General features: G+C 38.4%; 2 protein-coding genes across 3 annotated transcripts in view; both read left to right on the top strand.

The window, feature by feature from the left end:
• The window catches only part of LOC134288479 (uncharacterized), a 429,933-nt gene that overhangs the window by 155,915 nt on the left and 255,966 nt on the right, over positions 1 to 18,052 (top strand). The window lies entirely within an intron of this gene.
• Positions 11,817 to 17,504, top strand: LOC109417957 (uncharacterized). Of its 2 annotated transcripts, XM_062853454.1 has the most exons (12): positions 11,817 to 12,251; positions 12,310 to 12,695; positions 12,757 to 12,921; positions 12,983 to 13,204; positions 13,772 to 13,858; positions 13,931 to 14,047; positions 14,105 to 14,188; positions 14,246 to 14,332; positions 14,435 to 14,551; positions 16,210 to 16,296; positions 16,370 to 16,486; positions 16,544 to 17,504. In XM_062853454.1, exons 1-12 carry the CDS (start codon positions 11,866 to 11,868, stop codon positions 16,654 to 16,656), a joined length of 1,968 nt encoding a protein of 655 aa, XP_062709438.1. In that variant the 5' UTR covers positions 11,817 to 11,865; the 3' UTR covers positions 16,657 to 17,504. The 2 variants fall into 2 exon arrangements, with proteins under 2 accessions (XP_062709438.1, XP_062709437.1); XM_062853453.1 differs by having other exon boundaries at positions 14,246 to 14,551.

The following is an 18,052-nucleotide window of genomic DNA, read 5'->3' as shown; positions in this document are numbered from 1 at the left end:
ATCGCTTTGAATTTTGATTTATTGCTTATTTTATGTGAAAAATAGAGTATTTTAGCAGTTTTTTGAGTAAGGTAAAATGTCAGTGTACTGAAAAATCACTAATTTTGCATAAACATGTTCACTCCAGCTGTACGCATGAGTTAGAGTCGAAAAAAAAAAACATATGTCATCGCTTTAAATTTTGTTTTATTGATCAATGTGCGCAAAAAATGCGCTCTCAAAAAAACTAGGAAGTGCCTTTTGCTTAATAACTTTGGGTAGACGCATTTTTTTAATATTTTTTTAAATGGTTCCATCGCAAAAAAAAAGTTTTGAAATCGGTTGAAAAACGGCCGAGAAATGCCTTGTCAAAGTTGGACTTCCGACTTTTTTTGGACCCTTGGTAGTTTAGGAGTTAATACACGTTTAATCCCAAACGAAATAACATACCAGTTGTTCTAAAAGCTAAACTTGGATATGGGTTACGTTTATATGTATCCATTTAGCCTTTGTCAAAAAATATCAAAAGGTGCTTTATATTCTGGGATGTGCTAGGAGTTCCAAACTGTCCAATAGTGAAGTCCTTCAAATCTACAAGAATAATTCTATGTATTCGCCACAAACAATAGCATTGCATAACCTACAGGGATCCGTGAAGCTCTTGTCATCTACATTGTCATTTATAGACACTATAGGGATATTCCAGATCAGCCAAACTACCTTGATGTTCAGGACTTCAGGTCTACACTCGCAACAGTAGCCATATCTGTTATACTGAGTAACTTTGCATAATCAACCGAAGTTACTGGAGCAATTTGAAGTCTACTTTTTTATTATAAACCTTCGGGACATTTAGGGTCTTCCAAACTGTTCTATAATAAAGTCCTTCAAAACTACAAGAATAACAAGAACAATGTGTTTTCACCATATATTATAGTATTGTATAATCTGCTGGGGTTCGTGAAACTCTTCAAATCTGAAATGTCATTTAGAGACACTACAGGGATATTCCAGGTCAGCCAAACTACGTTGGAGTTCAGAACTTCAGGTCTACACTCGTTACAACACCCATATCTGTTATACTGAGTAACTAAGCATATTTATCCGTGGTTACTGGAGCAAACTGAAGTCTACTTTTTTATTTTAAACCTTCGGGGCATTTAGGTTCGTCCAAACAGTTCTATAACACAGCGTAACAAAAATTAACTTGTTGTCTGTCTCAAGAGCAAACTTATATGTCTCTGACAGATTTTGGGCCGCTGAATCCGAATCCGGGCTCAGATTTGCTCCAGCACGTCAGAATTTTGAGCTATACCTCAATTTATAGGGCAAAATATGCGATTTTGGGCTTTTTTGACTGCCAGCCATTAAGCATGGAAATATTTTTTTTTAACATTCAAAAGGTAAATTGATCAATTAACTTCTAAATTAACGACTCATGCAAAGAATTTTGTTTTATCAAATCAGGGTAGGGTTAATTAATGTGACCAGAATCATATAGTGCAAAATCGAAACTATTTGAAAACTGTTGTTACAAAAATAATAAACGTTAAGCAAAACCAGTTTGTCACTTACTTGTGGAAATGAAAGGGTTAGTAGGCCATTCTAAAAACCTAACAGCATTTTTCCAAATGGACCAGTCTACTTTTTGTGCATTGTCGGACTATTGTTTTATTTATCCGCTATTATGGCTATAGAAAGTTTGAAACAGTCGAAATTGTGATAAAAGCTTCTTTTGGTTGCGACGGATAAATCGATCTCAATCGCATCAATAGTGTCTTGTCTGTAAATAGTGTTAGCATCGGCATCCCTCGTAATCAGTGCTAAAATGTCCCAATGCCTCCAATCCAGCGAAAGTGGAAATCTTCAAGAACCCTGCATACCACACGAGAAAGAACACAAGTTATTTTGCATAGATTGCAACAAGGCATTTTGTGGCGCTTGTATGGACCAAGGGAAACATGATTTTCATCAAATTTGTACTTTGGCTAGTGTATACAATGAGAAGATATCTGTTGTCAAAGATAAACTCAAACAGTTGGAAAAGTACCAAGATGAATGGCGCTCGGGGAGTTCTGCCTACGAAAGAAATCTGCGTTTGCTCGAAAAAGCGGAAACCTTTCTTCGAAACGATATCGCAGAAATTATTACACATGCTGAACAGGATCTCGCAAATATGACAAATGATCGCAAAAAGGTACTCTCGAAGAAGCTGGAACAAATGACGAAGAACACGAAAATGCTAACGGATTTAAACAGTAAGGTCGACCAACTGTCCATGAATCAGTTCTTGCAGCAATTCGCACAAATTGACCTACAGTGCGATGAATTGATCGGAGCTCCGGAGCCTGTCACGCTTCAAAGTGTGGATGATATTCATTGGTAAATATTATGTTTCAATTATCAGACAAAATGTGCGAGATGGTATTCAAATTCAATGAAATTTTCAACTGCAAACAAGAATTCATTTACTCAATGTATTTTTTGTGAAGATTTTGGTAAACTCAAACTTTTTTTTGTATCCTGTACCGACTTTTTCGAACTTTCTCAGCTGTATACTCTGTTTGAATGAGGGTAATCAGTTTTGAATCATCAGTTTTGTGATCTTTCTTAGTGTCAGTCCAGTGGAGCATTAGAGGGTAGGATTTTTGTAGTCAGTTAAATTAATCGTTTGTACCACGGAATCCATAGTTTCTACAACAATATTTTTTTCACAGTTTTGAAATTTCTAGAGCAATTGTTTGTACAAATTGTCGAAAATTTTCTGGACCGACTTGTTTCTAGTTACAGCGGAAATTTTTGAAAAAAAATCATAGAAACACCCCAAACTCCTAGTGAACACAATAGTGATCAAAGTAGTCTATCCCCTACCGCAAAGAATAAGTAATAATAAATAAAGTGCAGTTTAAAAAATTGTGCACAGTAGCTGATTTCTCCATTTATGCGCGCTATCCTCTATCCCCGTTGGTTTTGAACGACACCGCATAGAAATTTATAGTCAATTACCGTAAGGTCGCCATTCACCGCTCGTTTCATATGATTAATATTTAAATCGTATAAAACGAGCGGTGAATGTCGACCTTACGGTATAGTGATGGTATATGGAGTTTAATCATAATTTCAGCATATTTGCTCGTTGTTCCCCAAAAAAGTGTGACTGAGGAACGTTTTTGAAACATCTCATATTTTTTAATGGCTTGCCAAATTTGAGTCGTGACAACATTAAATTTCTAGATATTCTAGCCACTAAATATTCGTGACTATTCATCTTGAACATGCCTAGCTACGATCGATTGCAGCAATAGAAATACACTAGAACTCCTATGGCGCTGTAATCACTTTTCCTATTTAAATATAGCGCATTTAGTTCACCACTGGACTATCGCACTAGTTTTCACGAGTGCGAAACGCGATTGCATCAAATCAACACGGTGTCTTCAGAGCACTTGTTCACCATAGATTGAAGAAATAGTACGCCGAAGACATCAACTTGATTTGATGCAAACGCGCACTTTTATTTACGTTTTCGCACTTATGAAGTCGCAGTTCGCAGTCCAGTGGTGAACTAAATGCGGTATATTTTACTAACTTTAATTGTATTAATTGACTATTTTTAAGTGCTCATCTTGTAAAGGATCATTTGTTTTGGGAAACAAAATTTATTTGACACTTCTAGTACCGCTACTGACGCTGTAAGGGCGTGGCAAACGCTTCGTGGTCGTGCGGCTAAGGTCACCAAGCCTTTAGTCGCATCGTGCTAAGGAGCGCGGGTTCGATTCCCGCCGCAGCTGTCAGGAAAAGTTTTCGGCTGTGCCACTGGGCGTTGCATGCTAGTCCGTTGTCTAGTGTCGTGCTTCCTTCAAAGAGCAAATAGCTCACTGGAAGCATTAAACATGTCTGTGTCTTTTTTTTTTTAAACTAGATGTTAATCACACGAACAGTCACGACATTGGACTTCTGTGGCTAGTTATTCTAATATTGCAGCTTTCAACGAACAGTGCTCTTGTCAAACAGCAAATTTATCTAGAATTATTATTATTGTTATTAGTTTATTAAAGACACTTTACCACTAGAGTGGCATTCGTGTCGATTATCTAGAATGATTTGATCTAGATCTGCTGAAACTGTTCAGAGTTCTCGATATGCATCCTAGAGGGCTGGAGTCTTCAGCAAAGTGCTTCCGATTTCTTACTTCTATATTGCTACGTCTTCGGTTTTGGTCTAGATCTGCTTCAACTGAACTAGATCAGTTATAACTTTCGATATGAATATCAAGTGTTCTGGATATGCATCGGAGTCTTCGTAGAAGTACGTTCACACTAAGGTTATCTCGGTATTTTCCCCATCTTTTTGCTGAGATCTCAACAGCAGATTTAACTCGGTACGCTCGGTTGTTTTTTTTTTGCTGAAACTCTATAAATGAGTTACCGAGATCAGCAAATCAATTGTCAAAAATTACAGATGAACGGTAAATATTGATTACCGTGTAAACCGAATCAAATCTACAGTTGAGAACTCAGAACACAGTGGAAAATTACTGAGTTAGAACATCAAAATTTTAGTACTGGATTGATTGGTACCACATTTGTAAGCCTTCGCTAGATCACAGACAAACAGACGTAACACCTAGAACAATTTTCGTGAAAATCCATCGCCCACTTCACACTATTATCACTTGGTGGAAATATTTCACGAAAAACTGTGTTGTTCAATGTCATCAATAGAAGGCGCTAATGTGAAATGTCAAACGCAAAGAAAAACGATGCGCGCACCTCTGGTTGTGAAAGCCACAACAATGAAGATATAAAATGATCTTTAACCCTTATGTGGCCGACAGGGTACCCGGGTACCCAGCGCCCATTTAAAAAGCACGGTGTAGAAAAAAGCAAAAAGTTTGTCGGACACATAACGGTTAAAAGCGTGGTCGATGAAAATTTCGCAAGTGAATAGATTGGCTGTAACTGCTGTACATTTTTTTTAATTTTTTTGAATGTATGTCTAGAGTTCTGGATATGCATAACAGAGGGTTGCAATCTTCGGCAAAGTGATTTAGATTTGATAGTTGCTGCATTCTTACATCTTTGGTTTTAGTACAGATCTGCTGTAACCTTGGCTGTAACTGATCTAGATCATTTTTTTTTCTTTCGGTATAATTCTCCAAAGCTCTAGGGCTTGTAGGGTAGCAGTCTTCGGTAAAATGCATCGGATTAGTTTGTACTACATTCTTACGTCTTCGGTTTTAATCTTGATCTGCCTTAACTGATCTACCGCTAGGTGGCGCTATAAACGTACAATGATAAAAACCCTTTGGTATTATTGTAGGTGACTATAGGGGAGACTGGGGAGACTTGATCCCTTTTTCTTAATTTGCCTGTAACTTTAAGAAAAAGCACAAAACTACATCCATTTTTCGTACAGAATGGCAGGTAAACATCTATTGTAAGTTTATACACAACAGAAGGACTTGACATTATTGTTAAAGTTTTCAAAACTGTGTTTTTCAGGAGGCATGTCTTATGATGTATTTTTCAAAAATGGGTCACAATTGATCCCCTTTTGAGCACATGGTTAATTTAAAAGGAAAATAACTCGAGAAGCTTCCTATTCATTTTCTTTTCGAGTTTTCTTGCATTTTTGATGCATACGGTGTATTTGAAATTATAAGATTTCCTTAAATTGTTAAGGATATACCGTATCTTGAAAATGGGGAGACTTGATCCCCCTTTTCATGGTTTGTACTAAAATAATAATTATCTGACACGTTTTATCGTTGAATATACTAGAATTCCGAGTAAATAGAGGCTTCCAAATAGAATTTTATTTTTCACATGTATAATGTGTATGTAATGTCTCCCCATGTCACTGTTGTATACACTAAGCCACATTAATTAAAATATTTATATAACAGCCTTATTTGGATAAATACGTTTGAAAGTACTTTATTTATACTATGTGCTGTGAAATTTTGTTGCAATTTGGTTCAATTTTCACAAAGTTATTGAGATTTTTCGGAATCGCCTAAAAGATTTCTGAAAGACTGAAAACAAACCATCAGCCATTAAAAAATAATGCAATACACAATTAAAATCAATTGTAGCCAAAACATTGTCATCTGTCCAGATGTCGTTTTGGAAAAAATATGCTAGAAGAAAACTGTTTTTGATTCCGAGAAAATATGGGGGGAACAAGTCTCCCCAGGGATCAAGTCTCCTCAGTCTCCCCTATACCAAACAACTTTGTCCAAGACCGCAAAGTGATACGACACCTGTTAAAAAAGTTATTTCCTAGGTAACGTGAGGCTAGACATTATGGTTGTTTTTACAGTAGGGGAGACTAGGGAGACTTGATCCTTTTTTCTTAATTTACCTGAAACTTTAAGAAAAAACACAAAACTAGATCCGATTTCCGTACAAAATGGCGAAAGCCTTTAAATTATTGTTAAAGTTTTCAAAACTGTGTTTTTATGGAGGCATGCCTTATGTTGTATTTTTCAAAAATGGGTGACACTTGATCCCCCTTTTCTTGGTTTGTACTAAAGTTATAATTATCTGACACATTTTATCGTTGAATAGACTAGAATTCCAAGTAAATAGAGGCTTCCAAATAGAATTTTATTTTTCACATGTATAATGTGTGTGTAATCCTCGAGTCTCCCCATGTCACTGTTGTGTATACTAAGCTGAATTAATTAAAATATGTTAGCAACAGCCTTATTTGGATAAATAAGTTTGAAAGTATTTTATTTAAACTATGTGCTGTGAAATTTTGACACCATTTGGTTCCATTTTCACAAAGTTATTGAGATTTTTCGGAATCACCTAAAAGATTGTTGAAGGACTGAAAACAAACCATCAGCCATTAAAAAATAATGCAATGTACAATCGAAATCACTTGTAGCCAAAACATAGTCGTTTGTCCAGGAGTAGTTTTGGAAAAATTATGCTAGAAGAAAATTGTTTTCGATTCCGAGCAAGTATGGGGGGAACAAGTCTCCCCAGGGATCAAGTCTCCTCAGTCTCCCCTACATGTAAAGGAATAATATCAATAATAAAATCTCAATACTTCGCCTCACTTTGCCTAGGGTATAACTTTTCTCACAGGCGTCGAATCACTTTGCGGTCTTCGATAAAGTTGTTTGGTGTATAGTCACCTACAATAATACCAAATAAGTTTATCATTGAACGCTTAAATACAAACTTCAAGCACTTTGAGCGCCCCCTTAGGCTTAACCGATTTTGCTCAAATTTTGAACGTAGCTTCTGGGAGTCCAAAACAACCGATTCAGTAGGTAAGACTTGGCATTTTTTTTTTTAATTTTTGTTTTTCATGTAAGTGTGGGCCACCTTAGCCCACAGTTTTACCACAGACAAACAGACGTAACACACTGCGAAACGGCTTGGCACATGCATTAAATGATCAATTCAAATTTTATTTGATTTCCGCGATCCTTCCACCAGAGGCGCTAGTGTTCGACCGCTTTGACGTTTGCTAGTGTACACGTTGCTGAATAATGCAAAAGAAAATTACAGGCGATCAAAATTCATCATGGCCGACAGTGTCTCGCGCGGTTATACCAACAGGTGGCAGTGTGCTCATGAAAAAGACACCGGGCAAAAACTTTTGATGATTTTTTTTCTAAGAGTTACGTCTGTTTGTCTGTGGTTTTACAATATTCTTCCTAGCCCGTAGAAGCCCATCTGAGTATATACGTTTTATAGTTACTTTTGCTGCAATCGAGCTGTTTAAACTTTGTGTGAAGTAGGTAGTTGGTGTGTGCATTTTGAAATTGATAGATATTGAAGTCAACAACGGGAAGCACTGAAAAAAAACGTGCCAACTCCCCCCCCCCCCCCCCCCACACAGAACAAATTTTCAGTATTGAACCCTTTTCGGGGAAAATTTTCTATTGTTTCCAATAAAATAAAGGAATCTAGTAAATAGTAAACTATCATTGATAACAATACAAATACAATTAGTTTAATGGGGTTAATTGAAACGACGTTTAAATAAACATGCAATAATATTTGTTATGTACCTAGGAAAAACCATAGAATTCATATTTCTCGGTAACATTTTTCTCCAGCATTTACAGGTGCCAATGGCCACATGAATTGTGAACGAATTATGGTATGCATCATATGACCTGAGGTCTGACTTGTGATATTTGGCAGTTATTTGAAAAGGTTGATGATAGATCAACAGCTGCCAAGTAATACATACCAGACAGACATCAGAGTGTTTGATTCTTATCATAAAAATGTGCATATCATTCTGGCGGCCGTTAGTGATCGTAAATACTGGATATAAATGTTAGCGGGATACATAAATTCTATGGATTTTCAGAAGCGAAAACTACTTACAAATAAAGCCTGTATCCGCAATAAACGGGGCACAGAAATACAGATGTAACTCTGCAATACATACATTAAAATTGCTCAAATTTTGCCTAATAACATCTTAAGATGTTTTCATTTCAACCTACAAAATTTCATGTGAATCAGTGCAGTACTTTTTGTTGTAGCAGTGAAAGAGTAGAATGTGCGCCATTGAATTTTGTACAGCCCCTAGTTTTGCTTGTCAGCGCAGTAGCTTTTGAATTTGGCAAAGGAAATGGCTGAAATTTTTAACACAAACCACTCAATCTACATTTGTTGCATGGGCAAAATTTCAAAAAAATCGATGCGATATCAACAATTTTATAGTCGAAACATGTATTGGGACTGAACGTGATTTTAGCCCCTCAGACAGCAAATAATCAGCACCCTTTTATTGTATCGATTGTACTATTGAAAGTAGTATACCAATAATCATCAAATTTTGCAGACATAATAAACACATAATCAACTACTATCTGTTAAAATTTCATGATAATTGGAAGAGAAAATCAAAAGTTATGAATAGGTAAACATCTCACATGAAAAACACGAAACATTTTCACTAACACTCACCCCTATTAACATCAGTAGCTTTCTAACCAATTGATCAAACTTGATGAAATTTTGCAAGAAAGTGTCTCTATAAGTACCATAACTGCTAACGAAATTTCATAATTATCATCACAGAACTTTGAACTGTAGCGTAAAAGAACCATTTATTATGCGAATGAAAATTGGTCATGATTGTACAAAATGCTAAAACCCATGTCTGTTTGTTTTTCACCCATAGTTAAAAGTAATACATCGATTTTTATGAAATTTGGCACAAATAATAAACATACACCAAAGAGTTCTCAGTCAATTTTTTGGCCAATTTTACCGATTCATTATAGTGCTACAGCCGTACTTCTGTGTCCCGATTTTTGCGGATACAGGCTTTAACAACAAATATTATTGTAATTTTGTTTGTAACGATTTATTTGACACCATTCAATTAATTGTATTTGTATTGTAAGAACAATGAAAATACATTACGATGTATTGTTTTCTTTTGAAAACTGCCCTGAAAATGGCTCATAAAAACGCAATACGTTATATTGTTTTTCGCGGAAAAATTTAATTTTTTTTTCTAAGATACATAACGACTACCATTTTTTATTGTAAAAGGGACATTTACCATTCGCCAAATGGTATAGAACAATAGGGGTGATGGTGAGTGTGCTGTGCAAATTACAAGACGTTTAAGGACAAACGTCTTAACATCCCGCTTTAACAGTGCATCCAAACTTCAAACGCACAAATCTCAAGAAGCAAGCTTCACACAACAAAGAATTTTATTATTCTATTCTTGCTCACTTGTAATAAGCTTAAAATAAAAAGATCAGGTGCGCTGGTTTTGTTTACGAAGAGATTTGTGCCCTCGAAATCGTGAGTAGGTGAGTAGGTGTCAAATAAAAAAGTTTGATTTTGCAGCGCCACCTGTGGCAAAGTTGCGAACTAAAGTGAAACGCCATCGGACGCGCCCTATTTTTAGAAAATTTTCATCCGAAGACACCATGCCGATAAAATCACGTTTAAAGACGTTTTTCGGTTAATAAATAGCTAGAATAGAAAATATGGCACTCAACATGTGTAAAAATTAATGTTCTTATACACAATCAATTGAGTTAATTACTTTAACATCCATTTCAGTCGCCTGATTCCTCCGTATCAATTTGAACAAGTGATATTTTCATGTCCTGAGGTTTGGGTTTTCTGGTGACCAAAAGATCGTGAACACTCGCGGACATAAAACAATTAAACTTTATTGAAACGATAACTATTTACATTTATTACATATTAAAAGTGATGCGCGCGAGCAGCATCGCGCTGCTGCTGCTAATTTGCACCCGATCCCGTTGGGCTTTGTTGACGGACAACAACGGGAGCACAACAATAAAACTTACGCGCCCCACCGTAGCATCGTCATGATGGATATTGAATCTATCATGCGAGCTACAGGGCTGTGATGTCGTTTCCATTTTGGTACACAACATCTCCCCTCTTAAATTGGTGGAACCGTCTGTACGTCCTTCTGGCCACGGAAGAACGTTGAGGAACCCAAGGACACTGTCTTTTACTATCGTGCGACTGGATGAACGATGGTCGTCTGTCTGGAGCAGGTGGAGAACTGCTGTCAACTGATGCCGTTGAAACCATGGTTGAAACCGACAGGATCATCTTGTGGGTTGATGAATAATGACTATCACATGAGATGTTTCGATTGATGACGTCTGTTCGTGCTCGAAGACTGTTGCTGGATTGACGATTCGTGCTTGATCGTAATGCTGGTGTCGCACTGTGCGACTGACAAGAGCTTGAAATGTGGAACTGAGTGTTGCTCTTGAACTCATGAACGTCGGAGAAAGAAGCGTAGTCCTCGTACTAACTGACCTTGTGTTCCAAGAACTGACGAAGCTGCAGCGTGTGATGGTTGATTGTGATCCATACTGATGATGCTGGCAGTTGAGAAATGTGGTTATGTTTCTCCTTCTTTTACCTGTGTTCATTGAGTTGAGTTGCTTCCATCCAAGGTGATGACTGAATAGGATGGAAGAATTTTCCAGGTCGAACCGGACAACGGGGACATGGTTGATGGATACTGATCCCGCAATGCTGTCTGGATGATGTCACGAACGCTGGAGTGATATTGCTGCTCTGTACTTCGGGAAGGAAAGCCCATCTTCCGGATTGCACTCTTCTGGATGAATGAATGCACTGACTTCTGCCGGAGCGCACTTGCCGGGTGATAATGGTGTGGAAAAATCGGGCAAATTTCCGTTCACTTTCCTCCCTGCGTGAGTTTCCGTGATACGGCCATGATGATGGCAGGCTTTGGCAACCGAATCACGAACACTACCTCGTCGCCACTTTCATGTCCTGAGGTTTGGGTTTTCTGGTGACCAAAAGATCGTGAACACTCGCGGACATAAAACAATTAAACTTTATTGAAACGATAACTATTTACATTTATTACATATTAAAAGTGATGCGCGCGAGCAGCATCGCGCTGCTGCTGCTAATTTGCACCCGATCCCGTTGGGCTCAGTGATGTCAGAATTTTTCGCGAGTGCTTCCGTAGATGAAAATTGATGAGCGGGGGGGAGAACTTCAGAATTTTTATTCCGTAGATTCAGGTTGAAAATCCGTAGATTTCCCGTAGCTTTCCGTAGGTTTCCGTATAAAAACCGGGATTTCCGTAAATTTAATCTACGGATCCGTAGTTCCGTAAAATAAGCGCAATTCCGTAGATCTACGGAAATTTCCGTAGATCTGGTAACGCTGGTTGGGCTTTGTTGACGGACAACAACGGGAGCACAACAATAAAACTTACGCGCCCCACCGTAGCATCGTCATGATGGATATTGAATCTATCATGCGAGCTACAGGGCTGTGATGTCGTTTCCATTTTGGTACACAACAGATATATCCGGGATTTTTTAAGGCGAAACACAATGACGAACACAATGTTATGATAAAATCAGCCCGTGACGTAGAGTGGGAATTGACTGTGAATAAGTCGGACTTAATACGAATTAGCCTGCGCGCCACAGACTCTCAGGTAGCGACATTTCGCCATGCCTTGACGATAGTTATTCCACATCCGGATTACACTAAAGAAATACGTCAAACATTCAATATGGATACGGGAGGTCATACATTCAACGTGCTGATAATGCATAAAATCTCGGAGCAGGAATTCTGCAATCCCGGCGGTGACCTTGTAATGAAAATTGGCATACGTCCGCTCAATTCAATAGTCGAGAAGCAACTGGCAATTTATCAGTATGTACAACTCAAAGAAGCCAACGAAAAGTTAACCAAACGGTTGACATACTTCACCGATGAATACGACTAGTAAGCTAAGTAAAACTATCACAACTGGTACAGAAAACTAAATTTATTACTATTTCAGCAAACATCTTACCATGTATTTCAATATAGAGTTGGAACAGTTCAAACGGTACAGGTTTCTAAAATCGTATGGAATTTGCGATGGCGAGAACAGGGAATGGCGAATGACCATGAAACTGAACAGCAAAAACATGATTGCAACTCACATACAACTTATCAGGGGAGCAGGAACTGAATGTAGATTCTTTATCGAATTGGAGCACATGAATCTACAGAAATCGATACGTAAAAGCTCGATATGTAAGAAATTTGATTTTGGCAACGGCACTAAACCGATGTGGGGATTTAAATTTATCGAATTTGACGAATTGAAAGCCGACGCCGGATTTTTAAGAAATGATCTCTTGCATTTTCGTTTCGGCGTGCGTCCATTACTATCAACTACAGGTTTGGCTGCTTCTTATCTTACTAGAATGGATATAAAATATTCTATTCCTCTATCTTATAGTAGTGTACGACGACAGTCGTACTTTAACAAAGTCCGCAACGACACCTGCAGAACCGAACGTGCGTCGTACTTCATGGAAATCCCGCAGCGGTCGTAAACTCGTGAGGAAAGCAGCCGCAAAGACACACGCAAAACTAAACGTGGATCCATTATTGCAAGCTAAAGGTGCAGCTACTTTGTGACTCAGTAGAATAAATATGATATATGCTATTCTCTTATATTTTAGAGGCGATCGACGACGGTAGTACTTCATTGGAAACTGGCAACGGTAGTGCAATATTGAAGTCCGGAGGCGATCGTAAAGAAACGGCCGAAGAGACACAGCCAAAACAAAATGTGCGTTCATTATCGCCAGATACAGGGAAGCTCAAGTGGTATCAAAAGTTGCTACCGGGAAATAGTCAAACATCCGCGAGGCAAAGAGTGCGTCCATTATCGCCAGCTTCAGGTGCGACTACTTCATAAATCAGTAAAGCCTTAAGTACACCCTTTGCCAAGTGTGCAAACTTTTCCGCACGCATAATCCAACAACAGGCCAACAGTATTGTCGCGCTTATCTTTTATTAGAGTCCTGCGGCGGTCGTACGCTCGCAAGGCATACCGCCGCATGACAGTCGCAAGGCAAAACACAAGAAAAAGTGTTCCCGCCAAAACAAAAGCACGTGGGTTTCGCAAAGTGACAGATGTTTTTGAATGTATTTGTGACGAACGGCAAGAGTGGCTCAGTGGAATGAGTGTTCTTGTTGTCAAACCCCATATAATGGAATTATATACTTTTAAATCTGGTGACGCTGTTATGATTAGTGACTGTCGCGCTTATATCAGAAGCCAGAGGCAGATAATCGCCATATTCTGATTTTTCTTGAGAGGCATAATAGTTTCAACATTGACAAAACATCGGAAATGTCAAGCGTATGCTTTGCTGTTGGTTGATGCGTGCGGAAAAGTTTGCACACTTGGCAAAGCGTGTACTGAAGGCTTAAGAATGAATATAAAAAGTTCTATTTTTCATTAGAGTCCGACGATGATCGCCAAACCGTGAGGCAAACAGCTGTAATGACTCCCGCAGAACCTTACGTAGCTCTTTACTCGCCAGCTTCAGGTGCAGCTACTTGATAACTTAGTAGAATAAATATAAAATATACTATTCCTTTCTATGCTTCTACTCTTTTAGAAGTGTTCGGCGGCGGTCGTAGTTTATCAATGAGTAGCGGTGGTCGTACACACGCGAGGCAAACAGCCGCAATGACTCCTGTAGAACCAACAGTGCGTCCATTATCGCCAGCTATAGGTTCGACTACTTCATAGCTCAGTAAGAATGAATATAAAATGTTCTATTTTTCACTAGAGTCCGACGATGATCGCCAAACCGTTACCGTGAGGCAAACAGCCGCAATGATTTCCGCAGTGCGTCCATTATCGCCAGCTACAGGTGCGACTATTTCATAACCCTGTAAGAATGGATATAAAATGTTCTATTTTTCATTAGATTCCGACGATGATCACCAAATCGTGAGGCAAACAGCCGCACGGACTCCCGTAGAGCCTTACGGAGCTTTTTACTCGCCAGCTTCAGGTGCAGCTACATACTTGATAACTTGTAGAATAAATAATATTTATTATTATTATTTCCATATTATGGAATATTCTATTCCCTTCTACGCTTCTACTCTTTTAGAAGTGTTCGGCGGTGGTCGTAGTTTATCAATGAGTAGCGGTGGTCGTACACTCGCGAGGCAAACAGTCGCAATGGCTCCTGTAGAACCATCAGTGCGTCCATTATCGCCAGCTGCAGGTGCGACAATTTCATAACTCAGTGTGTTCGGTTCCGAACGTTTATTTTCTGTATTGTTTGTTTTTTGACCAATTTTTTGTTTTGTATAACCCACTCTGTATATTAATGCCCAAAGAACCATCTTTCCCTTCATTCTCCGTCCCATTTGACCCATGTTTCCCCTTCATTGTTATTTGTCTTGTAAAATAGTTTGTTACCAATACCTTTCCCCAATTAGCATTAAGAAAAGTAATGAAAAGTTCTGGAAGCTTCTCCCGATTTCTAGACCATCCATTTTTTTGTTGTTTTTGTTTGATCTTTGCATTCCAACTGAAAGGGAAGGAGCCTATGTTGTACCAATCACCCACTCACACTGCAAAGTTTTCTAGTAGGTATATAAGTAACCCATGTAGCGCGAAGCGCATCAGTTTTATTTTGTACGTCGAGGAATGAACATCGCTAAAGAAATCAAACCACCGGATTTTTCTTCAACCACCGACAAGCCAACAGGCCTGCCGCCACTGTCGAAACGAAGCGACCGCTAGCTGCTGCCTGCCTGCACACGGAAAAATCAAACTACCTAATTTTTGGGTCGATTTTACTCAAAGCTGAGTATATCGAATAAACTAGTTACCCAAAATTAGGTTGTTTTCCCTCTTTCCCCCACCGATGTTGTCAAAAACAAACAGAGATGCGTCTACCCAATGGGGGTATATAGGATTGCGTCAAAAGAACTCAATTTTGGGTAGTTTGGCGGTTCCTTGCAAGATATTGAGGGATTTGCACAAAAGTGCACGCGGCCTATCGTTTCCGAAAGGTACAACCGCGGTTTTCACCCCCTGTTTACTTCATGCTTATGGGAAATAACATTGCGGCGTTTCCTACGGTGCGGCTGTTCCTTTCGAAAACGATAGACCGCGTGAACTTTTGTGCAAAGCCCCTTTTTGAAACATTTCAACGACCGCGCGGTGTTTACGTTTCAAGAAATCTGACAATACAGTCCACCGCTCAACCGAGCAAATCCCGAGCATTAGCGCTGTTCTTCCAGACTGCTCCACAACTCGACCCCACCAGTGATAATCGATAAACCACCTCACGGCGAAATTTTATCTCTTTCGCTCTTTCAGAGAATTTGAAAACAACAGGACCAGTACCTGTCAAATTCGACAGGTGTTGGTCCTGTTGTTTTCTAATTCCGTAGGAGAGAAAGAGAGCGATTTCTTGATGACGTCACCGTGCAATGGAGTATTGTGAATACCGGTTTGACTGCACACACGGACAGACTAGTGCGGTGCACAATTCTTCATTACACCAACAAAGCTAGCCATGAAAATGTTTGACACTTCTCAGGTCATTTTGACAGACCACACACATGCACGAAAAAGACGGATCATATATTCTACTTTATCGATCTTGTTGCCATCCTTTTCATGCTCATGTTACATCTGTCAAAATGACCTGAGACTTGTCAGTCATTTTGAGGTTAGACTCGTTGGTGTAATAAAGAATGTGGGCAGATAGGAAGGGGAATGAAGGGAAAGATGGTTCTTTAGGGATTAACATACAGAGTGGGTAATACAAAACAAAAAAATGGTCAAAAAAAAAAACAATACAAAAAAAATAAACGTTCGGAACAGAACACAGTAAGAATGGATATAAAATGTTCTATTTTTCGTTAGAATCCTATGGAGATCGCCAAACCGTGAGGCAAACAGCCGCAACGACTCCCGCGGAGCCTTACGTAGCTTTTTACTCACCAGCTTCAGGTGCAGCTACTTGATAACTTAGTAGAATAAATATAAAACACTAATATTCCTTTCTATGCTTCTACTCTTTTAGAAGTGTTCGGCGGCGGTCGTAGTTTATCAATGAGTAGCGTTGGTCGTACACACGCGAGGCAAACAGCCGCATCGACTGCTGTAGAACCAACAGTGCGTCCATTTTCGCCAGCTACAGGTGCGACTACTTCATAACTCAGTAAGAATGAATATAAAATGTTCTATGTTTTGTTAGAGTCCAACGGTGATCGCCAAACCGTGAGGCAAACAGCCGCAAAGACACACGCAGAACCAAACGAAGGAACAAGTAATCCCGCCAAAGAAAAACACGTGTCATTCGTGGAGTGACAGAAGTAGTAAACAATAGATAGCAACACTGATAGTAGACAACGTAAATTTAGCACAAACTTTGAACCTAAATATTTGTAAGAATCATTACATATTCAAACGTAAGATAGTTGCTAGGGAAAATCTAAATTTAAAATCCACAAATAATGACAATACATGCTTTAAGTACTGTTAAACGGCTGGCTCTCACTTCATAGTGAATAGATAGAATTAAGTGACAAGAGAGTACACCAGAGACGGTAAACAATGTACATGTAGCATAAACTCTGAACAAATACACTTAAATACTTGTAGGTTAGGGAAAATCAAAATTTAAATTCTATACAAAATGACCATACATACGTTGAATACTGTAAAACGCATGGCTCTCACTGCATAGCGAATAGATAGAATTGAGTGACAAGAGAGTACCACAGACAGTAGACAGTGTACATGTAACATAAACTCAGAAGAAACACATTTAACTACTTGTAAGAATCATTACATATTAGCAATAGTGTATGTAAGGTAGTTGTTAGGGAATATCAAAATTGAAATTTTATAAATAATGATAATACATACTTAGAATGTTGTAAAACGCATGGCTCTCACTGCATAGCGAATAGATAAAATTGAGTGACAAGAGAGTACCAAACTCAAAACAAATACACTTAAATACTTCTAAGAACCATTACATATTAGAAACAGTGTAGGTAAGATAGTTGTTAGGGAAAACCAAAATTTAAATTCTATAAATAATGACCATACATACTTTGAATACTGTAAAACGCATGGCTCTCACTGCATAGCGAAGAAATATAATTGAATGACAAGACAGTACCAGAGACAGTAGACAATGTAGCATAAACTCAGAACAAATACACTTAAATACTTATAAGAATTATTACATATTAGAAACAATGTTTGTAAGATAGATGTTAGGGAAAATCTAAATAATTATTTTATAAATAACGACAATAAATATTTTGCATACTATAAAACGCATGGCTTTCATTGCATAGTGAAGAGATATTTAGAATTGTCTGCATTGAATCACGTACACATTTGCCAGCATTATTCCTAGGACACAACCAATTGAGTGCAGATTTAAATTTGCTTTCGATTTGGAATGGTTTTTGGTGAGATTGTTCTGATCAAGGTAAATATAATGGAAGGTGTTTAGTAGCATATAAGCAGTAAGTGCACGCGGGGAGAGGTGTATGGCAGGGCGAGTTTTCTGCTGGCGAGTTTGCGTACGCTGTAGCATTGGGAAATTCTGGCTGAGACATCGAATTTTGTGAATCGGTTCGAATCCGATCAGCAGAATCGATTCTTTGATTTAATCGAATGCATTAAATCGATGTTTTCACATCTATTCGATATTATAAAATAAATATTACAAAACTATAAAATGCAC

Source organism: Aedes albopictus, chromosome 2, assembly GCF_035046485.1.
Source record: "Aedes albopictus strain Foshan chromosome 2, AalbF5, whole genome shotgun sequence".
Lineage (NCBI taxonomy): Eukaryota > Metazoa > Arthropoda > Insecta > Diptera > Culicidae > Aedes > Aedes albopictus.
This window is presented reverse-complemented; position numbering and strand designations above follow the sequence as displayed.